This window comes from Bombina bombina, chromosome 10, assembly GCF_027579735.1.
Source record: "Bombina bombina isolate aBomBom1 chromosome 10, aBomBom1.pri, whole genome shotgun sequence".
Taxonomy (NCBI): Eukaryota; Metazoa; Chordata; class Amphibia; order Anura; family Bombinatoridae; genus Bombina; species Bombina bombina.
In genome coordinates this window covers 27,247,230-27,264,485 of record NC_069508.1, presented here as the reverse complement: position 1 = coordinate 27,264,485, position 17,256 = coordinate 27,247,230, and the positions used below count along the sequence as shown (strand labels likewise).

Below are 17,256 nucleotides of genomic sequence, written 5' to 3'. Positions count from 1 at the left end.
AAAAATATGGATTGGTTATTTGGAAATAATCATTCCTCTTAATAAGTGTAGTTTGCTTCTTAAGCGCACTCTTTCTTGTTGGATTATATTATATTAGCGCTTCATGGAGATACGGGGGATGTTCAGCACATACTAAGTGTTATAAACGTAAGTCTTACAGAAAAATATAGAGCATGTTTATTTGCATTAATAAACCCTTTATAATGGATTTTACATATTATATTACCATGCACATTTAACTATTCAACTATTTCAGTTATGTATATTCGATACATTTCACCAAGGGGTAGATTTATCAAGCAGTGGATGCTGCAATCTACCCCCCGTAGTTTTAGGTCCCCCTGAAACTTAAGTTAAGAAGCAGCGGTCTTAAGACCGCTGCTCCTTAACTTGTCCGTCATCTCTGAGGTGGCAGACAGGAATCATCCTGCTCAGATATGATCTGGCTTATTGAAACCCCCTCCTAGTGGCCGATTGATCGTGAATGTGCAGGAGGCGGTAATGCACAAGCATCGGCCCCCAACACCTGATTGTGCAGTTTGGAAAGCAAACACAATAAAATATTGTCTGATATAAAGAGAGAGCTGCTTTTTAGAGCGCTCACTGCTGTAAATCAGACAGGATTAAATACAAAATAATGCTACATAACTGTGCAAAAAGAAAATGCTTCAATGTGTTCATTTTTTTATTGCACTGTTGCTTTGCATAAAACTGTGAGTTAAAGTCAACTCCAGAGCAGCAATGCACTACTGGGAACTAGTTGTACACATCTGGGGAGCCATTGGCAAGAGACAAATGTCACATGTGTAGCGACCAATCACCTTTCTGCATTGCTGATCCACAGCATACCTAGGTTTGCTTTTTTACAAAGGTTACCAAGGTAAAGAAGCAAAATTGATAATAGAAGAAAACTAAAAAGTCTCTTAACACTTCATGCTCTTTCTGAACATGTAATTTTCCCTTTAAACATTTACATAAAACAGAAAAGCCTGCCTACATCATTACTAAGTTTATATTGGTAAAAACTCGCTACGTAATACTGATCCATACTTTAGCTAACTTTTGCCATCTTAGGCCTAGGTAAAGGTGGAGTGAGTTTGTACTCGCGATGAAGCCAGTAGAGGTAAAAAAAAAATCGCTCGTAGATTCTCTCTTGTGTTACGAGTTGAAAGTAAAAAGTTTGCGCTCTTGAGTTTGCAAAGTTGCCATAACAAATAGACTTTGAGAACTTGCGAACACAAAATCACATTCCCCCATAGAATTCAATAGAGCCAAAAAGTTGAAAACCACCTAGCACCCACAAGCTGTGCAAACACGATCGCAGTTATTTAAAAGCACAACATAAGAAGATAATATTGAATATTCTTCAAATGTGTAGGATATAGGTATCTTCTGCGATTTTTACCTTGTAATGATATAAGGATAAGCGCTGTTCCTCTGCCGGCTATATTCAACATTGGACATTTGTCCAAAGGGGCTGAACGCCCCAGGGGGAAACAACAATTAGTTGATTGCAGATTCGTCATCTGTCAATCAATTGACGAATATGGCGGCAGAGGAACAACGCTTAGCCTTCTATCATTACAAGAAAGAACAACACGGAAGGGGCGCCAATGGTGCAGGTCAATGGAGATTCTGAAGGTGTACCAATATAATATGATCACAGGGTACTCACAATAGGTGAAGGCATTCAATTATGCCAATAGAGGCGGGCTGGATTTTGGCAGCAATCCAGCTGGCTGAGCGAAACGGCAGCTCTCTATCAGCATCCAAACGGAGAGAAACTAAAGATGTAAAACAAAGTATAGAGGTGCCAATGGTGCAGATCAATGGTGATTGAGAACATCACAATACCCCAATATACACAGGATACTCACATGTGGTGAAGGCAATCAATTATGCCCATAGAGACAGGCTGGATTTCACAGCAATCCAGCTCCCTGTTCCAAAGTAGAAGTCATTTTATTGCCCATGCTCAGTAGATGACTTTGCAAATTAGTGGAGGTATACAGATACCCTCAATCAGGACCAAACCCTGCCCTGCATTGAAGCTTTGTCAAAGGCAAAAGTTTTGCCTTTGACAAAGCTTCAATGCAGGGCAGGGTTTGGTCCTGATTGAGGGTATCTGTATACCTCCACTAATTTGCAAAGTCATCTACTGAGCATGGGCAATAAAATTACTTCTACTTTGGAACAGGGAGCTGGATTGCTGTGAAATCCAGCCTGTCTCTATGGGCATAATTGATTGCCTTCACCACATGTGAGTATCCTGTGTATATTGGGGTATTGTGGTGTTCTCAATCACCATTGATCTTCTATCATTACAAGGTAAAAATCGCACAAGATAAATATATCCTACACATTTGATGAATGAAAGTCTCATTCATTTTTAAAATTCTTTCCTATGACTTGAGCGACTATGCTCAAGTTCACCTTCACTTTAAGTATATATATATATATATATATATATATATATATATATATATATATATATATGTGTGTGTGACAGATTTTTGCACAAATATGCATTGTGCATGCCATTGCAGTGGGGCAAGATGCATCAAAGGCTCTTGAAAATATTACAGACATGACTGGTGATTTTTGTGAAGAAAAGTTTCTGAGCAGGAGAAAGGTAAAATAATTGCTAAATAAAACTTTTAGTCTGTTCCATCTATCTATATATCTTTCTTTCTATCTATCTATCTTTCTATCTATCTATCTATCTATCTATCTATCCATCTTGTCTGTCTAACATTTATTATAGTAGTTTATTCTGTAGTGAGAAATATGCTGATGTTAGTAAGAATTTAATTCAGAATTGTATTAGTTTTATTGGCCTTGCAAATGTTCTGAGCAATGTGCCCGGAAGTCCGTTATCTAGGTAAGAGGCCCAAACGACCTTGCTGTGGGCTGAGCTATGCGCCCACATGTATTTTTGTTTTGGTTATAAGAAACACTGTTGTTCACAACTCTGCTTTACCTAATTATAATAATGAGCTTGTATTTTTTTTGACAAACACTGTGTAAAATGACGTGGTCATTAAGTGTCATCATGTTAACCCTATATGCTGTCATGACTGCCTATAAGACGTGTTGTTCATCTTTCAATATAGGAGAATGGTTTTAGACTTATTGCTGTGTGGTCTGAATTCTGTTCTCGTGGATATCCTGATCAAATAACCCCTTCATTTCCAGCTGATATGGTGTGCCCGAGGCCCAGTCCTGACTGACTGACACTCCCCCCCTGAAAACAACACCTAACAGTTTCTGGTGTCAAAAGTGGGATTCACACTGGGTAAGTAGATGAGTGTTTTTTACTCTACTTTTCCCTCTGTGAATCTGAACCTAAATTTATTTTTGGTAATAGGTGTTGGTTATATATGATAAAGGGCTAAGGGGTTCCTGCAGTAAAGAAGCAGTTTTTTTTGCAGAGGTTTTTAGTACTGCCAGCATATAACCCCCTCTAGACAGGTTTTACAGTCCTGTGCTAGTTTAGACAGATTTACAGTCCTGTCTGGTAAAGCGATAAAAGTTAGCATGCATTTGACGGGAGGTTTAAGTCCGCCGGGCAAGTTGGCATGGCTGTGTTACGATGAGTTTGAGTCTCATCTGTGTTGAAGTTGTCCCTATACATTCTTATAGTAGACTTTTTTGTTACCTATCACTGGATTTAAACTGGTATTTGGTGCTTTTGCTTGCTTGCTTTTAATGCTATATGATTGTGCTGTGCTGTGCTGTGCTGTGCTTAGAAAATATTAAATGACTGTGCATATAAAAATGGGGTCTGCTCATAGCAAAATATTGATAATAATGCATAGAGAAAATGAGAATGTTATTGCATTTTTAATGTCTACAAAGGGATTAACAGTTTCATTTCAAGGCAGGGACCTGTGCATGCTGAAGTTTTCTCCTGCATTCAGAGAAGTTATGAGTAGAGAAAGGGGGCGGCAGTGCTGTGTAATGAGTGTTGGTCTGTCGGTTCTCACTGTGTCTGAGAATGTATTATTTGAAATTTGTTTGTCTCAGTCTGTTGGGAAAATGGCCATTCCTTGCAGATTCTGACACTTTCGAATACATTTTAAATTTGGTGGAAAGTTAATCTTATTGTATTCTTAAATGTCTTTGGTATGTTATGAAATATATGTTTTCCTGAAAAGAAAGAGACTGTTAATGTGTTTTTTGTGTCACTAAGAGTTTGATGTATGTTGGCATTGCTTTAGAATTAATGGGAGTGAAATATTTGAGGTATGCGAGTTGATATGATTTTTGTGTACAATCGCTGCAAAACAAAGCTGGCCTTGATTTTTGATGCAGGCTGGAGCTGTGTGTGTGTATCAGGGATTCTTAGCTAAGAAATGTGACACTAATGATTTGCTTGTTATTGTTATAACTTTATTTTAAAGTCATCAGCAAGTTCTTAATTATGTGTGTTATTTAATAGCAGTTTTTAGTTTTAAGTGATATTTGTTGTATGCAAATAAAAAATCTGTCCACCTGTTGCGGCATATAAATATATTGTTTTTGCAAGTGAACTAATTAAGGCATTTGTGAATGTGCGGATGATTGTGTGACTTTCGGTCACGTTCTGGTAAATGAAAAAAGATTAACAGGTTGATTCAAGTATGTTGTATTTGCAAGATTTGTGCAAGGAGTTAGTGGAAAAGATAAAATAAGGGTATAAGCTGTATATCATTAAAATGTATCTAAAAGTATTTGGGTCCGTTTCTGTTGCAAGTAAATTAATTCAGTAGAAGTTTTAATATAGATGGGTATTATTTATGCTGTGATGGCTCTCATTTAAATATGCAGGTCATGATACAGTAAAGCAGTAGAATTTTTATGGTAAATAATACAAGTTTCCTAATCATGGCTAGGGTATACATATGTAATTTACATGATAAAGGGTTACTCCTTAAAGGGACAGTACACTGTAAAATTGTTTTTATATTAATGTATTTTCAATGACTTGTTATACTAGCTGAATATTTTAAAATATAGGAGAAATTGCATTTGCGAGTTTATTTGTATATATGAAGTAGCTGGTTTTGTGCTTTCAAAACACAGTTATTGTCATGGGGTGAATTTCGGATAACCTTTCCTTGTATATATTTTTAAATCTGCCGTTTAGATAGCAGACAGCTGCGCAGTGTAAATCAATTCCCTTTGTAATGCAAACTGAACTGATAAATTGCCTGCAACCTTTGTGTTCCGATCTGTGAGACTAGCGGGGGAAAAAAAAAAAAGAGGTGGAAATATTTAAAGGGGAAATTTTTGGGCAAACTGTCCTTTTAATCTATTAGTTTAAATTATTATTATTATTCTTTTAGAAAGCTCATTTGGTTGTATACCATTGTTATATTTTGCTAGAGAGCTGCAAAATGGTGAATATCAAATTATTGAAAAGGTAAATCAAATAATTTTGTACTTATTAAAATCTTGGTTATGTAAAAGTATAGACTGGATTCTAGAGCTTTTCACAAATTATTTGTGCCACACATGATTTATTTAACAGTGGATTTGCACTGTGCATGCGAGCGGGGGCTATATAGAACAGTGGCTGTACCATTTTTATCTGATCTTTCCCAAAATATGGTACCTAGGTGTTTGTGTGTTCCTGTGTAAATTTATGGTTAGGGATTTTATTTGTAAATATGCGACTGAAGCTTATTGATCTTCTGAAGTGTTTGCTTTATTAGTATGATCTCATAGTATTGTGCATGGTAGAATTTGCAGAACCAGGGTATTGTTGTTATAAGATTTTAATTATTTGTAGTGTTTTGCGAGTGCTGTGTTTCAGTGAATGTAAGTATATCAGGCCCATTTATCAAGCTCCGTACGGAGCTTGAAGGGCCGTGTTTCTGGCGAGTCTTCAGACTCGCCAGAAACACAAGTTATGAAGCAGCGGTCTAAAGACCGCTGCTTCATAACCCTGTCCGCCTGCTCTGAACAGGCGGACAGGAATCGCCGGACATCAACCCGATCGAATACGATCGGGTTGATTGACAGCTCCCTGCTGGCGGCCGATTGGCCGCGAGTCAGCAGGGGGCGGCATTGCACCAGCAGCTCTTGTGAGCTGCTGGTGCAATGTTAAATGCGGAGAGCGTATTGCTCTCCGCATTTAGCGAGGTCTTGCGGACCTGATCCGCAGTGTCAGATCAGGTCCGCAAGCCCTTTGATAAATGGGCCTGATAGTGTTGGATTTCAGGTTAATTCTGGTTGTTAAAAGTTTGTGTCGGCTGTTATATGTGGAATGGACAGTTGGTTTTAAGTGTTTTCTAAGAGAATGTTGTGTTTTTTTATTGTTAGTGAATGCGTGTGGAATGGTGCTGTATGAATGGAATATTGAATATTGAGGTGTATTTGATTTTGCCTGATGTTAAGAATAGTATACTACATGCATGAGTGGAGTGCATGAATTGTCTTTTAGTTTGCTGTTATCTTGTGTTTGCGTGACACATAGGGTGCTCCCCGCAAACAGAGGGGAATGTATTGATGAGTATCTTTATGTGATTTGGGTTATTATTTTAAGTAAGTAAATGAACCTAAAATGTTTTTATTTTTCTATTTTGTTCTTAACATAATATTTGTATTTGCAGGATGAGATCATGAAGCTGTATCCAGAGATTAAAGACACTAACTGAATTATTTTGAGTTTTTCATATTTAGGTAAAATCTGTACAGATACAATTCCATAGTGCACTCTCCAAAAGGTTGAAGATTGAATGGTGTAAACCTTTTAAAGAGAGAAAAAATGAAGATTAAAGACCTTTTGTCAAGCTTGTTTTAACCACCATACTGCAGTAAAAGTTGCTGAACTATCTTTGGATCCATTCTTTGCTTTGCATGCTGGTACCAGCCCTAGAACTGGACTCTGGGTAATCTATGACTGTTTCCTATGATGTGTGTCTTCAGAACATAAAGACTATCCTTCTCTGGACTGTGCCTTGCCTGTTGATATTGAGGACCTGTTACGCTGTTACAGAGTCAAACACAATTAAATTAGGGGAGTATTGTTTTAACGTGTTTACTTATATTGCTTGTATGCTCTTGTATTTGTGTTATTTTTTTGTTGATCATATTAGTTATAAGAAGTCATATAGCTTTGTCTGCAGAAAAGTATGCCTTATTTGTATGAGTGCACATTGGAGTTTATGTACTTAAACAAAGTAACCCTTTAGATAAGTGTAACCCTAAACCTTGCAGTATTGTAACCTATTGAATGGCCCACTGAGTATAGAAAATATGTTTGCACCTTTATAGTTTAAAGAAAATGCTGCAATATAGCAGAATATTTTAGACCCTTCACCCTTGTTGAACACAGTGAGGACACGTCTCAGCTAGAAATTTATATTAATTCAGAGAAATATTTGTTTAGGGAGTAGCATAATTATAGTTATATTGATGGTATATTTTCTACCTACCATGGCTCTTATTGGAGCTGTGTTATGAAAGCAAATGTATTTTTTTCCCTTTTTATTAATTGGTATGGTATCTGCAATTTGAATTTTGTAATTCCAGATGCTTGTCATTTAAATTGTATAGAGAAGCTGTGAGCTATTCTCTGTAAAAGTTTCAATGTATTTAGTTTGTATTATATATCCACAATGTTTTTGTTTTTGTTTTAAATGACATAGAATAAGTTAAGCTAAAGGAATTGTGATGCTTACAAAAAGGTGAAAGAAGGTTTATTTGGACATAATTGTGATTGTATCGTGGTGTGTACTCATCTTGTGCTGTTTCGTTTCCTTCTTAGACTCCTTCTGACTCGAGTCTCTGCTTGCTATGATGATCAGCTGGCTACCTTGTCTACCCCATGAACAAACCATCAGACTTTCAGCATCTACCTGCAGAAGAACACTGGATAAGCACCCCTACTGCAAATAGACTATGGTATTGAAGCAGAGTGTCTGAGGAAGGTGGAGAGCTCTAAGAGGACAAAGACTGTTCTTAAAGTGATCAGAGGCCACCTAGAGACATTTGTGCTGTTCCCATGTCATGCTTCACTGTGGAGAATGTACAGAGCAAGAAACTGTTGGAAATATTGGAGGGTGCTAGCAATGCAGGTGGATAAATAAAAGATGCAGCGTTGTTTGGGGGTAGATAGGGAGCTGGTTGGGTCTTTGTGCAGATAGACCAGTAGTTTGAGGATGCTGGGAGGTAGACGGAGAGTATTGGAGAGGCCGCACCTATGTGCAGTGACAAATTGTGCCCTATTGGCCTATAAAATTATACCACTACATGTGAATACCTTTCTCTATAGTATTCTCACATAGACTCATGTAATACCAAAGTATCAGGCTTATATTGTTGTTAAAAGATTTACAAATTTTCTGTGCTTTTCTATTTTTATGTTATTCTGTTAGAATGAAAGAGTGGTATGTTAGGAATTGTTAGCATGACCAGCGCCATCTTGTTCTTGGCGGCCATTTTGTCTCTGGCATCCATCTTGTCTGACTAACATTTATTATAGTAGTTTATTCTGTAGTGAGAAATATGCTGATGTTAGTAAGAATTGTATTTAGAATTGTATTAGTTCTATTGGCCTTGCAAATGTTCTGGGCAATGTGCCCGGAAGTCCGTTATCTATGTAAGAGGCCCAAGCAACCTTGCTGTGGGCTGAGCTATGCGCCCAGATGTACTTTTGTTTTGGTTATAAGAAACACTGTTGTTCACAACTCTGCATTACCTAATTATAATAATGAGCTTGTATTTTTCCTGACAAACACTGTGTAAAATGATGCGGTCATGAAGTGTCATCATGTTAACCCTATATGCTGTCATGACTGCCTATAAGACATGTTGTTCATCTTTCAATAAAGGAGAATAAAGGTTTTAGACTTATTGTTGTGTGGTCTGAATTCTGTTCTCGTGGATATCCTGATCAAATAACCCCTTAATTTCCAGCTGATATGGTGTGCCCGAGGCCCAGTCCTGACTAACACTCCCTCCCTGAAAACAACACCTAACACTATTTTTCTATAATATGTCTTTCTATCTATCATCTATCTGTCTTTCTATCTATCATTTGTCTTTCTATCTATCATCTGTCTCTCTCTGTCTCTATCTCTCTCTCTCTCTATATATATATATATATATATATATATATATATATATATATCTTCCCCAGAATCCTTTGCTGCATTGGAAACAATGTAATTCAGAGGTTTTCTGTGGGGAAAAACAAGCCTACATACTCTACCTGCTCCATTGTCCAAAAGCTCCAGTGCCACAGAATTTCCACTCTCTGATTGAATGATTGCTGTCACTTTTGCTTCTGTCACAGGCAGATGCCCTTGACCAACACAGACATAGACAACCATTGGATCTGGGTATTGGCTTATTCCCTTATCCATATAAGCAGTTACTGTAATCGGAGGTACATTTTCATCAGCTGCCTTAGATGTTGCTATTATACCTATAGCTTGATTTGATGTATTTTGATTGCAAATTTTATAAAACCAGGAACCTCTCTAGAAAAAACAAACAAACAAACACTGCTTTTTTTTTTTATAACCGTAATACAATAAAAAATAAATGATAAAATATACAGCTGTATTTATAGAACTGCTTGTCTGAGTACATATAGAATTACCAAATTACAAGAAAACTAATTACAACCAATTTTCAAAAAGCAATACAAGTAGAAAATTAAAAAAAAGTACTCGCCCAGAGCGAAATTTTACCAACGCCTTCATTTCTCTAATTCCAAAGTTAGGTAAAGATCAGGTACTTCCAGATCCATAATCTTATAGACCTATATCTTTACTCAACTCAGACTATACAATTTTGATGAAAATCTTAGCAGAGCATCTAAAAATAATCCTTCCCAGTTTCATCCATCCAGATCAAACTGGACGGCATTATGTTTCTAGTTTGATAGAAAAAGATTGTCATTTTTGAGAGGCTCTGATTTTTAATTTACCTCAAAAGACTTTTATTGCAGGTTCTTTTTCATTATCAGGAATATATGTATTGTATATTTTTGTATGTATATGCACTTTTTTTTTTCCTTTGGCCTCCTGCTCGTCAGACCACCATGGATGGTACTTGACCCATACTCAATGTGGTAAGATAAGCTACTGTATATGAATTTTTTTTAGAAAATGAAGAAGTAATACACTAGATATTGAGATAAGGCTTTTTGATTTTCTATAAGCCTTACTAGAAGTTATAAGCACATATGTACTATCCATATTTTTTGTTATGTAAAGAATGTTTCTTCTTACGTATATGTTATATTTATTTTTAGTAAAGTAATCAAAAAACAAAAAGTGCTGCTAACTGTGTAATTTAAACAAAAATGTTTTTATTTTTACACTTTTATAAATGTATTATTGTGTTTGAAGCAAAACCGATGTACAGTTCACATACAGATATATGCAGTAACACTACCGATCCCTTATCCAAAAATCCCACCAAGAGAAATTACCTTTTTTTTTTTCTTTTTTTTACCAATAGATCTAAAACACACACTAGTAAATACATTTTTGTTATGTATAAATATGTTTTAAGCAAATCCGAATCACACAATAATTGCATTATGTAACAAATTTAAAAAACATTGAGATAATTAATGTTAGCTCATATAAGCTTAATATTGTCTTACATTTTAGCCAGTAAAATCATCTGGGTGGTGTGCCCACTAAGGATTAGATTACGAGTGGAGCATTATTTATCACTCTCTCTTGTGTGTTAGCTCTGCTAGAAGTAAGCTTTTTGCAAGCTCCAGATTGCGCATGTATTGCAAGTTGAAAGTATAAAGTTTTCGCTTGCATGCTAACCTGACACGTGCAAAAAACCGAAGTTAGAATATCACGACCACGTTAACGTATTTCCCCATAGACCTCAATGGAGCTTGAAAAGTGGGAAGAAAGCTAACACCTGATCGCGTTTAACCAAGGGTGCTAACCTGACATGAAATATTTCACATTCCAATGTTTTTCACATAGCAGAATATGTTCTATCTATTCTTAAATACATATTTCTACATATATCTGATAAGTTTTTGGTACAATATATTTCTATACCTATATATATGATTATATATAGGTATGGACATATACAGATATATATAGAAATATCTATTTAAAAATACTTAGAACATATTCCCCTATGTGAAGAACATTGGAATGTGAAATATTTAAATAAATACATAGGCCTCTATTTAACAAGGTCTGGCGGACTTGATCCGACAGTGCGGATCAGGTCCGCCAGACCTCGCTGAATACAGAGAGCAATATGCTCTCAGTATTCAACATTGCACAAGCAGCGCACAAGAGCTGCTGGTGCAACGCCGCCCCCTGCAGACTTGCGGCCAATGGGCCGCCAGCAGGGAAGTGTCAATCAACCCGATCGTACTCGATCGGGTTGATTTCCGGCGATGTCTGTCCGCCTGCTCAGAGCAGGCGGACAGGTTATGGAGCAGCGGTCTTTGTGACCGCTGCTTCATAACTGCTGTTTCTGGCGAGTCTGAAGACTCGCCAGAAACACGGACCGTCAAGCTCCTTTCGGAGCTTGATAGATAGGCCCCTAAGTTATTATTAAAAATGAATATTGCAAAAATATGATTTTACATATTTTCAGCTACAGTAAGTCCCCTACTTACGAACGAGTTACGTTCCCGGGAGCACGCTTGTAAGTCCAACTGTATTGTAATTTGTGTGAAAAGAATTATAAACCTCACTTTATAATGCTTTTCACACAAATACAGTACAGTAGTACATACAATACAAACACTACTGTAAATAAAACATTTTTAATCTTACCTTGTATAGTAAAACAGCTTACAGGGGCTGGCATGGAGTGAACAAAAACGGAACTAACTTCCCTGATTTTACATGTGAACGCATGTGCATTGAAAGTCTGCAACTTGAAAGTTTGTAAGTAGGGGACTTACTGTACTTGACTGCAAAGGGCTCCAATGTTCCTATATCTATCTATCTATCTATCTATCTATCTATCTATCTATCTATCTATCTATATATATGTGTGTGTGTGTGTGTGTGTGTTTATATGTGTAAATATGTCTGTAAATAGATACTGTATATGCATGTATAAATACTTAAATACATATGTACACACATATAAACATAAATGCCTAGATTACGAGTGGTGCACTAACTGTAGCGCAAGCGCGATAAAAAAAACATATCGCACTTGTGCTACTGTTAGTGCACCACTCGTAATCTAGGCGAAAGAGAGCACTTACAGGATTTTCCAACAAATGTCACACAGTTTACATATAACTATATACAGTTTATATTACTTACACTACACGATTGGCATCATAAATTTTAATGATCTTTGTAAGTAAATAACTTCTGACTTGAGTGCAGGTTTATGTATGATTCTGCAGATCTAAACAAAACATTATGTACATTACCTCTGCTGTTCCTTGGATTTCTACTCGAGACAAATTAGCGATTGAGTCACTGGAGAAATTGGCAACAGTGAGCAATAAACCTGTTGGGCTTCGTACATTAATAGCTGGAACTGAGCTTTGCCAAGTAACTAAAATGAAAGTATCATTTCCCACAGTGCTGTCAATGAAAATGGTTCCATTCCAGCATTTATTTGGTTTAAGATTTAAAGCAGCGCTTTCCAGCTGTCAATAAAAAACATTTGTAAATACAGATGATTCTATCAGAGTGCAGTGCTAAAGACAAATATTACTAAACCTTTTAAATTAACATATAAACGTTTTATTTAAAAAGGCATACAAACACAAAAAGAATATGTTCTGATATGTTAGAGCACTTTATTATCACACTATTGCTTACATATAACTGTATGTTTAACCCTTGCAAAAACAGTCAGCACTAGAACAGTAATGTGCTACTGTGAGCTAGCTGAGCACATAAGGTGAGTCTAAGACAAGAGACAAATGTGTGTGGTCACCAATCACTAGCTATTTTCCTCCCAGTAGTAAAATATATGTACTATTTTTTTTTTGTCTTCACCTCAAAAGATAAAAAGAAAATAAAGTAAATTTGAAAATATGTGAATATAAAAGTGATTTTAAATTGCATGCTCTGTCAAAATCATGCAAGTTAAATTTTGAATTTTCTATCCATGTAATGTTTATAATTCAAAAAATCACTTGTTTGTGTTACTAGCAGGGACATAACATTTTTAAACATACAATAGTCTTATATTTAAGCAGATTTAACCCCTTTTCTTTGATATTTTACTCTCACTTCTAGGTTGCAGAACACAGTAAGCTTTAGGGAATTTAAGCCAGTGTTTTACAGAATTCAGCATAAACACATGAAAAATATCCAGGTCAACTAAAGCAGATTTCAGGCAAGCAATTTCCTAGTGCACAAAACTAAATACACCACTGTATTCGTGTGTAGTTCATTCTTAGAAAGTAAATATACTGTAAAAAAACTAGATACATTATTTTAATAGCTTCAAATAGAACATAAATATTTTGCATGTGATATTATCCCCATAAACATTTATTATGTAGGTTATAAAGAAAATATGATTTTAAATTTTAACTGTAGCACCATTTCACTAAAAGGTTTATAAATATAATATAATGAAATACTACTGTATATATTACCTGTATAACCTTTTGTGTAATATCCCCATTTTCTGATTGAATTCCACTAAAAGCATCAATTAAATCATTTGAATCCAGTTTATCATTTACAAAATATTTTGATCCACCTGAAAAAAAATATTTGTACTTTATTATGTGAGTATGTGATTAATATATAACTTTATACTTTATATTGGAACGTGAAGCGTAGAACTCTTGCCTCTATTTTGAGAATGAAAAAAAAAAAGTTTTACTGTTACAGTGTTTACACAATTGAAGAATATGAGCTAATGTTATCTATTATGTCAACAGTTTCAAGAACAATATAATTAGTGCAATTCAAAATCAACTGACTAAAATGTGTGAGAAATGCATGAAACATGGGCAGAAATAAAGTGTAAATAGTCACATAGCAACACTACCCCAGATACCTTTACTGGTGCAGAAAACAATACAGACATGCAATGACTTGCACCAGGCTGCCATATTGTCTGGAATTGTTACTGAATAAAGCAACAAAAGTTTTCCAAATATATTGGAACACAATAAAGTAATCATATGTACCTCGTGCCACTAATTCTTCATCATTCTATTCAGCAACAATGAATTGATGTAGCTTAAAAGAATAAAAAAGCAGAACTTAGAATATTGCTCACAATGCGCACAAACCCGATTGCATATTCTCAAGTGTGCTAACTCGACATGAAAATATGAATATTTCACATTCAAATGTTCTTCACATAGCAGAATATGTTCTATTTATTCATAAATACATATTTCTACATATATCTGATGGTATTTTGGTACAATATATATATTTATACCTATATACATATATATATATATATATATATATATATATATATATATATACACAATTATATATAGGTATAGATATATACAGATATATATTGGATTTTACATGTTTTCCTCTACTTAACTGCAAAGGGCTCCAATGCACCTACAGTATATGGGGCAGAATTATCAAGCTCTGAATAAAGCTTGATGCCCCTGTTTCCGCGCAAGCCTTCAGGCTCGCCTGAAACAGCAGTTATGAAGCAGCGGTCTAAAGTCAGCTGCTCCATAACTGGTCTGCTGCCTCTGAGGCTGCGGTCTGCAATCCGCCCGATCCTATACGATCGGGCTGATTGACACCCCCTGCTAGAGGCCGATTGGTCACGAATCTGCAGGGCGTGGCATTGCACAAGCAGTTCTGGCGAGCTGCTTGTGCAATGTTAAATGCCGACAGAGTATGCTGTCGGCATTTAGCGATGTCTGTCTGACATGATACGCTACAGCGTATCATGTCGGACAGACATTGATAAATCGTCCACTATATATCTATATTGGTATACATATGTATTTATGTGTTTATATGTGTATATGTTAGTCTGTAAATGCATATATACACACATATAAATACATATATACACACATACATATAGATATTTAGACATGTATATATGTATCTCTACATTAAAGCCCTTAAAAGCCTTATCATTTTTCTTTGCAATATTTTTTTAATAATTTGTATTAGATGGTGTTATGAGTGTAACTGTACTTTGTAATGTATTTTTGATGTTTTTTGTGACACTTTTTTGTTTTGCGAAATAGTTACCCACAGCTCTGAGGTCGCACTTGCCCAACGTGTATTAACTTCACTTGTGCTCAAGCGATCACGATTACTTTCAACTTGTAATACAAGTAAAAACTTGACGCTCGCAAACACCCGTGATAAACCCCTAGCCCATAATTTATATAAATAAAGTATAATACAGAATAAAATATTTTCACAAATTTAAATTTTTGGTTAAAAGTTGGAAACATTTTTATATGGTTTTCATTAAAAAATTGCATGAAGTTACAAACGTGTATATGCAGTAATAAAAGTTTTATAAGCTTTCTACAAGAACATACAAACCCGTATAGGTTTCATGCAAAATTAGAATGGTTATAATTTGATTTTTCTGTCTACTTAAGAAACGCTCTTTGGGGCCGATTTATGAAGCAGCGTATGCTGCTGTTTCCGTGCGAGCCTTCAGTCGTAAGACCGTTGCTCCTTAACTCGTCTGAAACCTCTGAGGTGGCAGACAGCAATTATGATGATTGACACCCCCTGCTAGCAGCTGATTGACCGCAAATGTGCAGGGGGCGGTATTGCACAAGCATTTCACAAGAAATGCTTGTGTCCGCACATTAATAAATCACCCCCTTTATGTGCTCCAGCGCTATGGAATTTTGCGTCACTATACAAATAAACAATAATAATAATATTAATAATAATACAATGGCATAAGTTCATACAAGCATTGTCCATAGTAAGTTGTTTTAGTGGAACATTGTAGAGCAATATGTTTACATTTTATGGCCACAATATTATTTTCATTAGTAGAGATTTCAACTAAATAGGTTACTAAAAGAGAGCGCCACCCGGTGTATCATTTTGTAAACAAATTTGATATGTGAACTACAATGCACAAACAATGTATCAGCAGCTATACACAACCCAAAAATAATAATAATTCAAATTAAATGGGCAGTTTTAAGCAACTTTCTAGTTTACTCCTTTTATCAATTTTTCTTCGTTCTCTTGGTATCTTTATTTTAAAAAGCAGGAATGAAAGCTTTGGAGCCGGCCCATTTAAGGTTCAGCACCTGGGTTGCACTTGCTAATTGAATAAGGAAATGTAGTCACCAATCAGCAAGTGCTACCCAGGTTCTGAATAAAAAATGGGCTGGCTCGTAAGCTTACTTTCCTGCTTTTTCAAATAAAGTTTCAAAGAGAACGAAGAAAAATTGATAATAGGAGTAAATTAGAAAATGACTTAAAATTGCATGTTCTATCTGAATCATGAAAGAAAGAAAAAAATAGGTTTCATATCCCTTTAAGTAAAAGGGATAGTAGCACTTTCCTGGCCAGAGTATACCACACTAAGCATTTCAGGGTTCCGCCCCTTCTTCAGCTACCACTTGCAAGTGCAAACTTTTGATATCTATTGCCAGTTTCTACCCGTTTCCCAGGTCTTTTATCCAATAGTGTGTTACAAAATTTGTTCACTCTCTGTATTGATTAGCAGCGCCACTTCACTGCTTAAAAGTGGTCTAAAGACCACTGCTTCATAACCCTATCCGCCTGCTCTGAGCAGACGGACAGACATCGCCACAATTCAACCCGATCGAGTACGAACGGGTTGATTGACAACCCCCTGCTGGCGGCCGATTGGGCGTGAATCTGCAGGGGGCGGCGTTTCACCAGCAGCTCACAAGAGCTACTGGTGCAATGCTGAATACAGAGAGCGTATTGCTCTCCGCATTCAGCGAGGTCTGACAGTGCGGATCAGGTCCGACAGACCTTTAATAAATAGGCCTCAGTGAGTGCTAAAGGAGAATGTACCCTGGGACTAAGCAAGTAAATTTGTTCCATCTTCTGTTCTGAGCCCAGTTGAGTTATGTATCTCCATTTTTTTGTTCTTTAAAGGGATATTCTACTCCAAATATGTTATTGTTTAAAAAGATAGATAATTCCTTTATAACCCATTCCCCAGTCACATAGCTATTTATTTATTATCTATTGACTTGCATTTTAGCCAATTAGTGCACTGTCAGCCACAACTCCCTGGGCGTGAGCACAATGTTTTCTATATGGCTCAAATGAACTAGCAGTCTCCTGTTGGGAAAAGCAAATAAAAAGCATGTGATAAGAGCCTGTA

At 36.1% G+C, this 17,256-nt stretch overlaps 1 protein-coding gene across 1 annotated transcript in view; it reads right to left on the bottom strand.

The window, feature by feature from the left end:
- LOC128641104 (calcium-activated chloride channel regulator 1-like) overlaps nucleotides 1–17,256 on the bottom strand; it is a 58,684-nt gene that overhangs the window by 9,264 nt on the left and 32,164 nt on the right. Inside the window, exons 8-10 of the mRNA XM_053693680.1 lie at nucleotides 13,568–13,674; nucleotides 12,383–12,604; nucleotides 9,200–9,470 (exon numbers count right to left, since the gene is read on the bottom strand). Of these exons, the coding sequence (XP_053549655.1) occupies nucleotides 9,200–9,470; nucleotides 12,383–12,604; nucleotides 13,568–13,674 (600 nt within the window). The remainder of the gene's footprint in view (nucleotides 1–9,199; nucleotides 9,471–12,382; nucleotides 12,605–13,567; nucleotides 13,675–17,256) is intronic.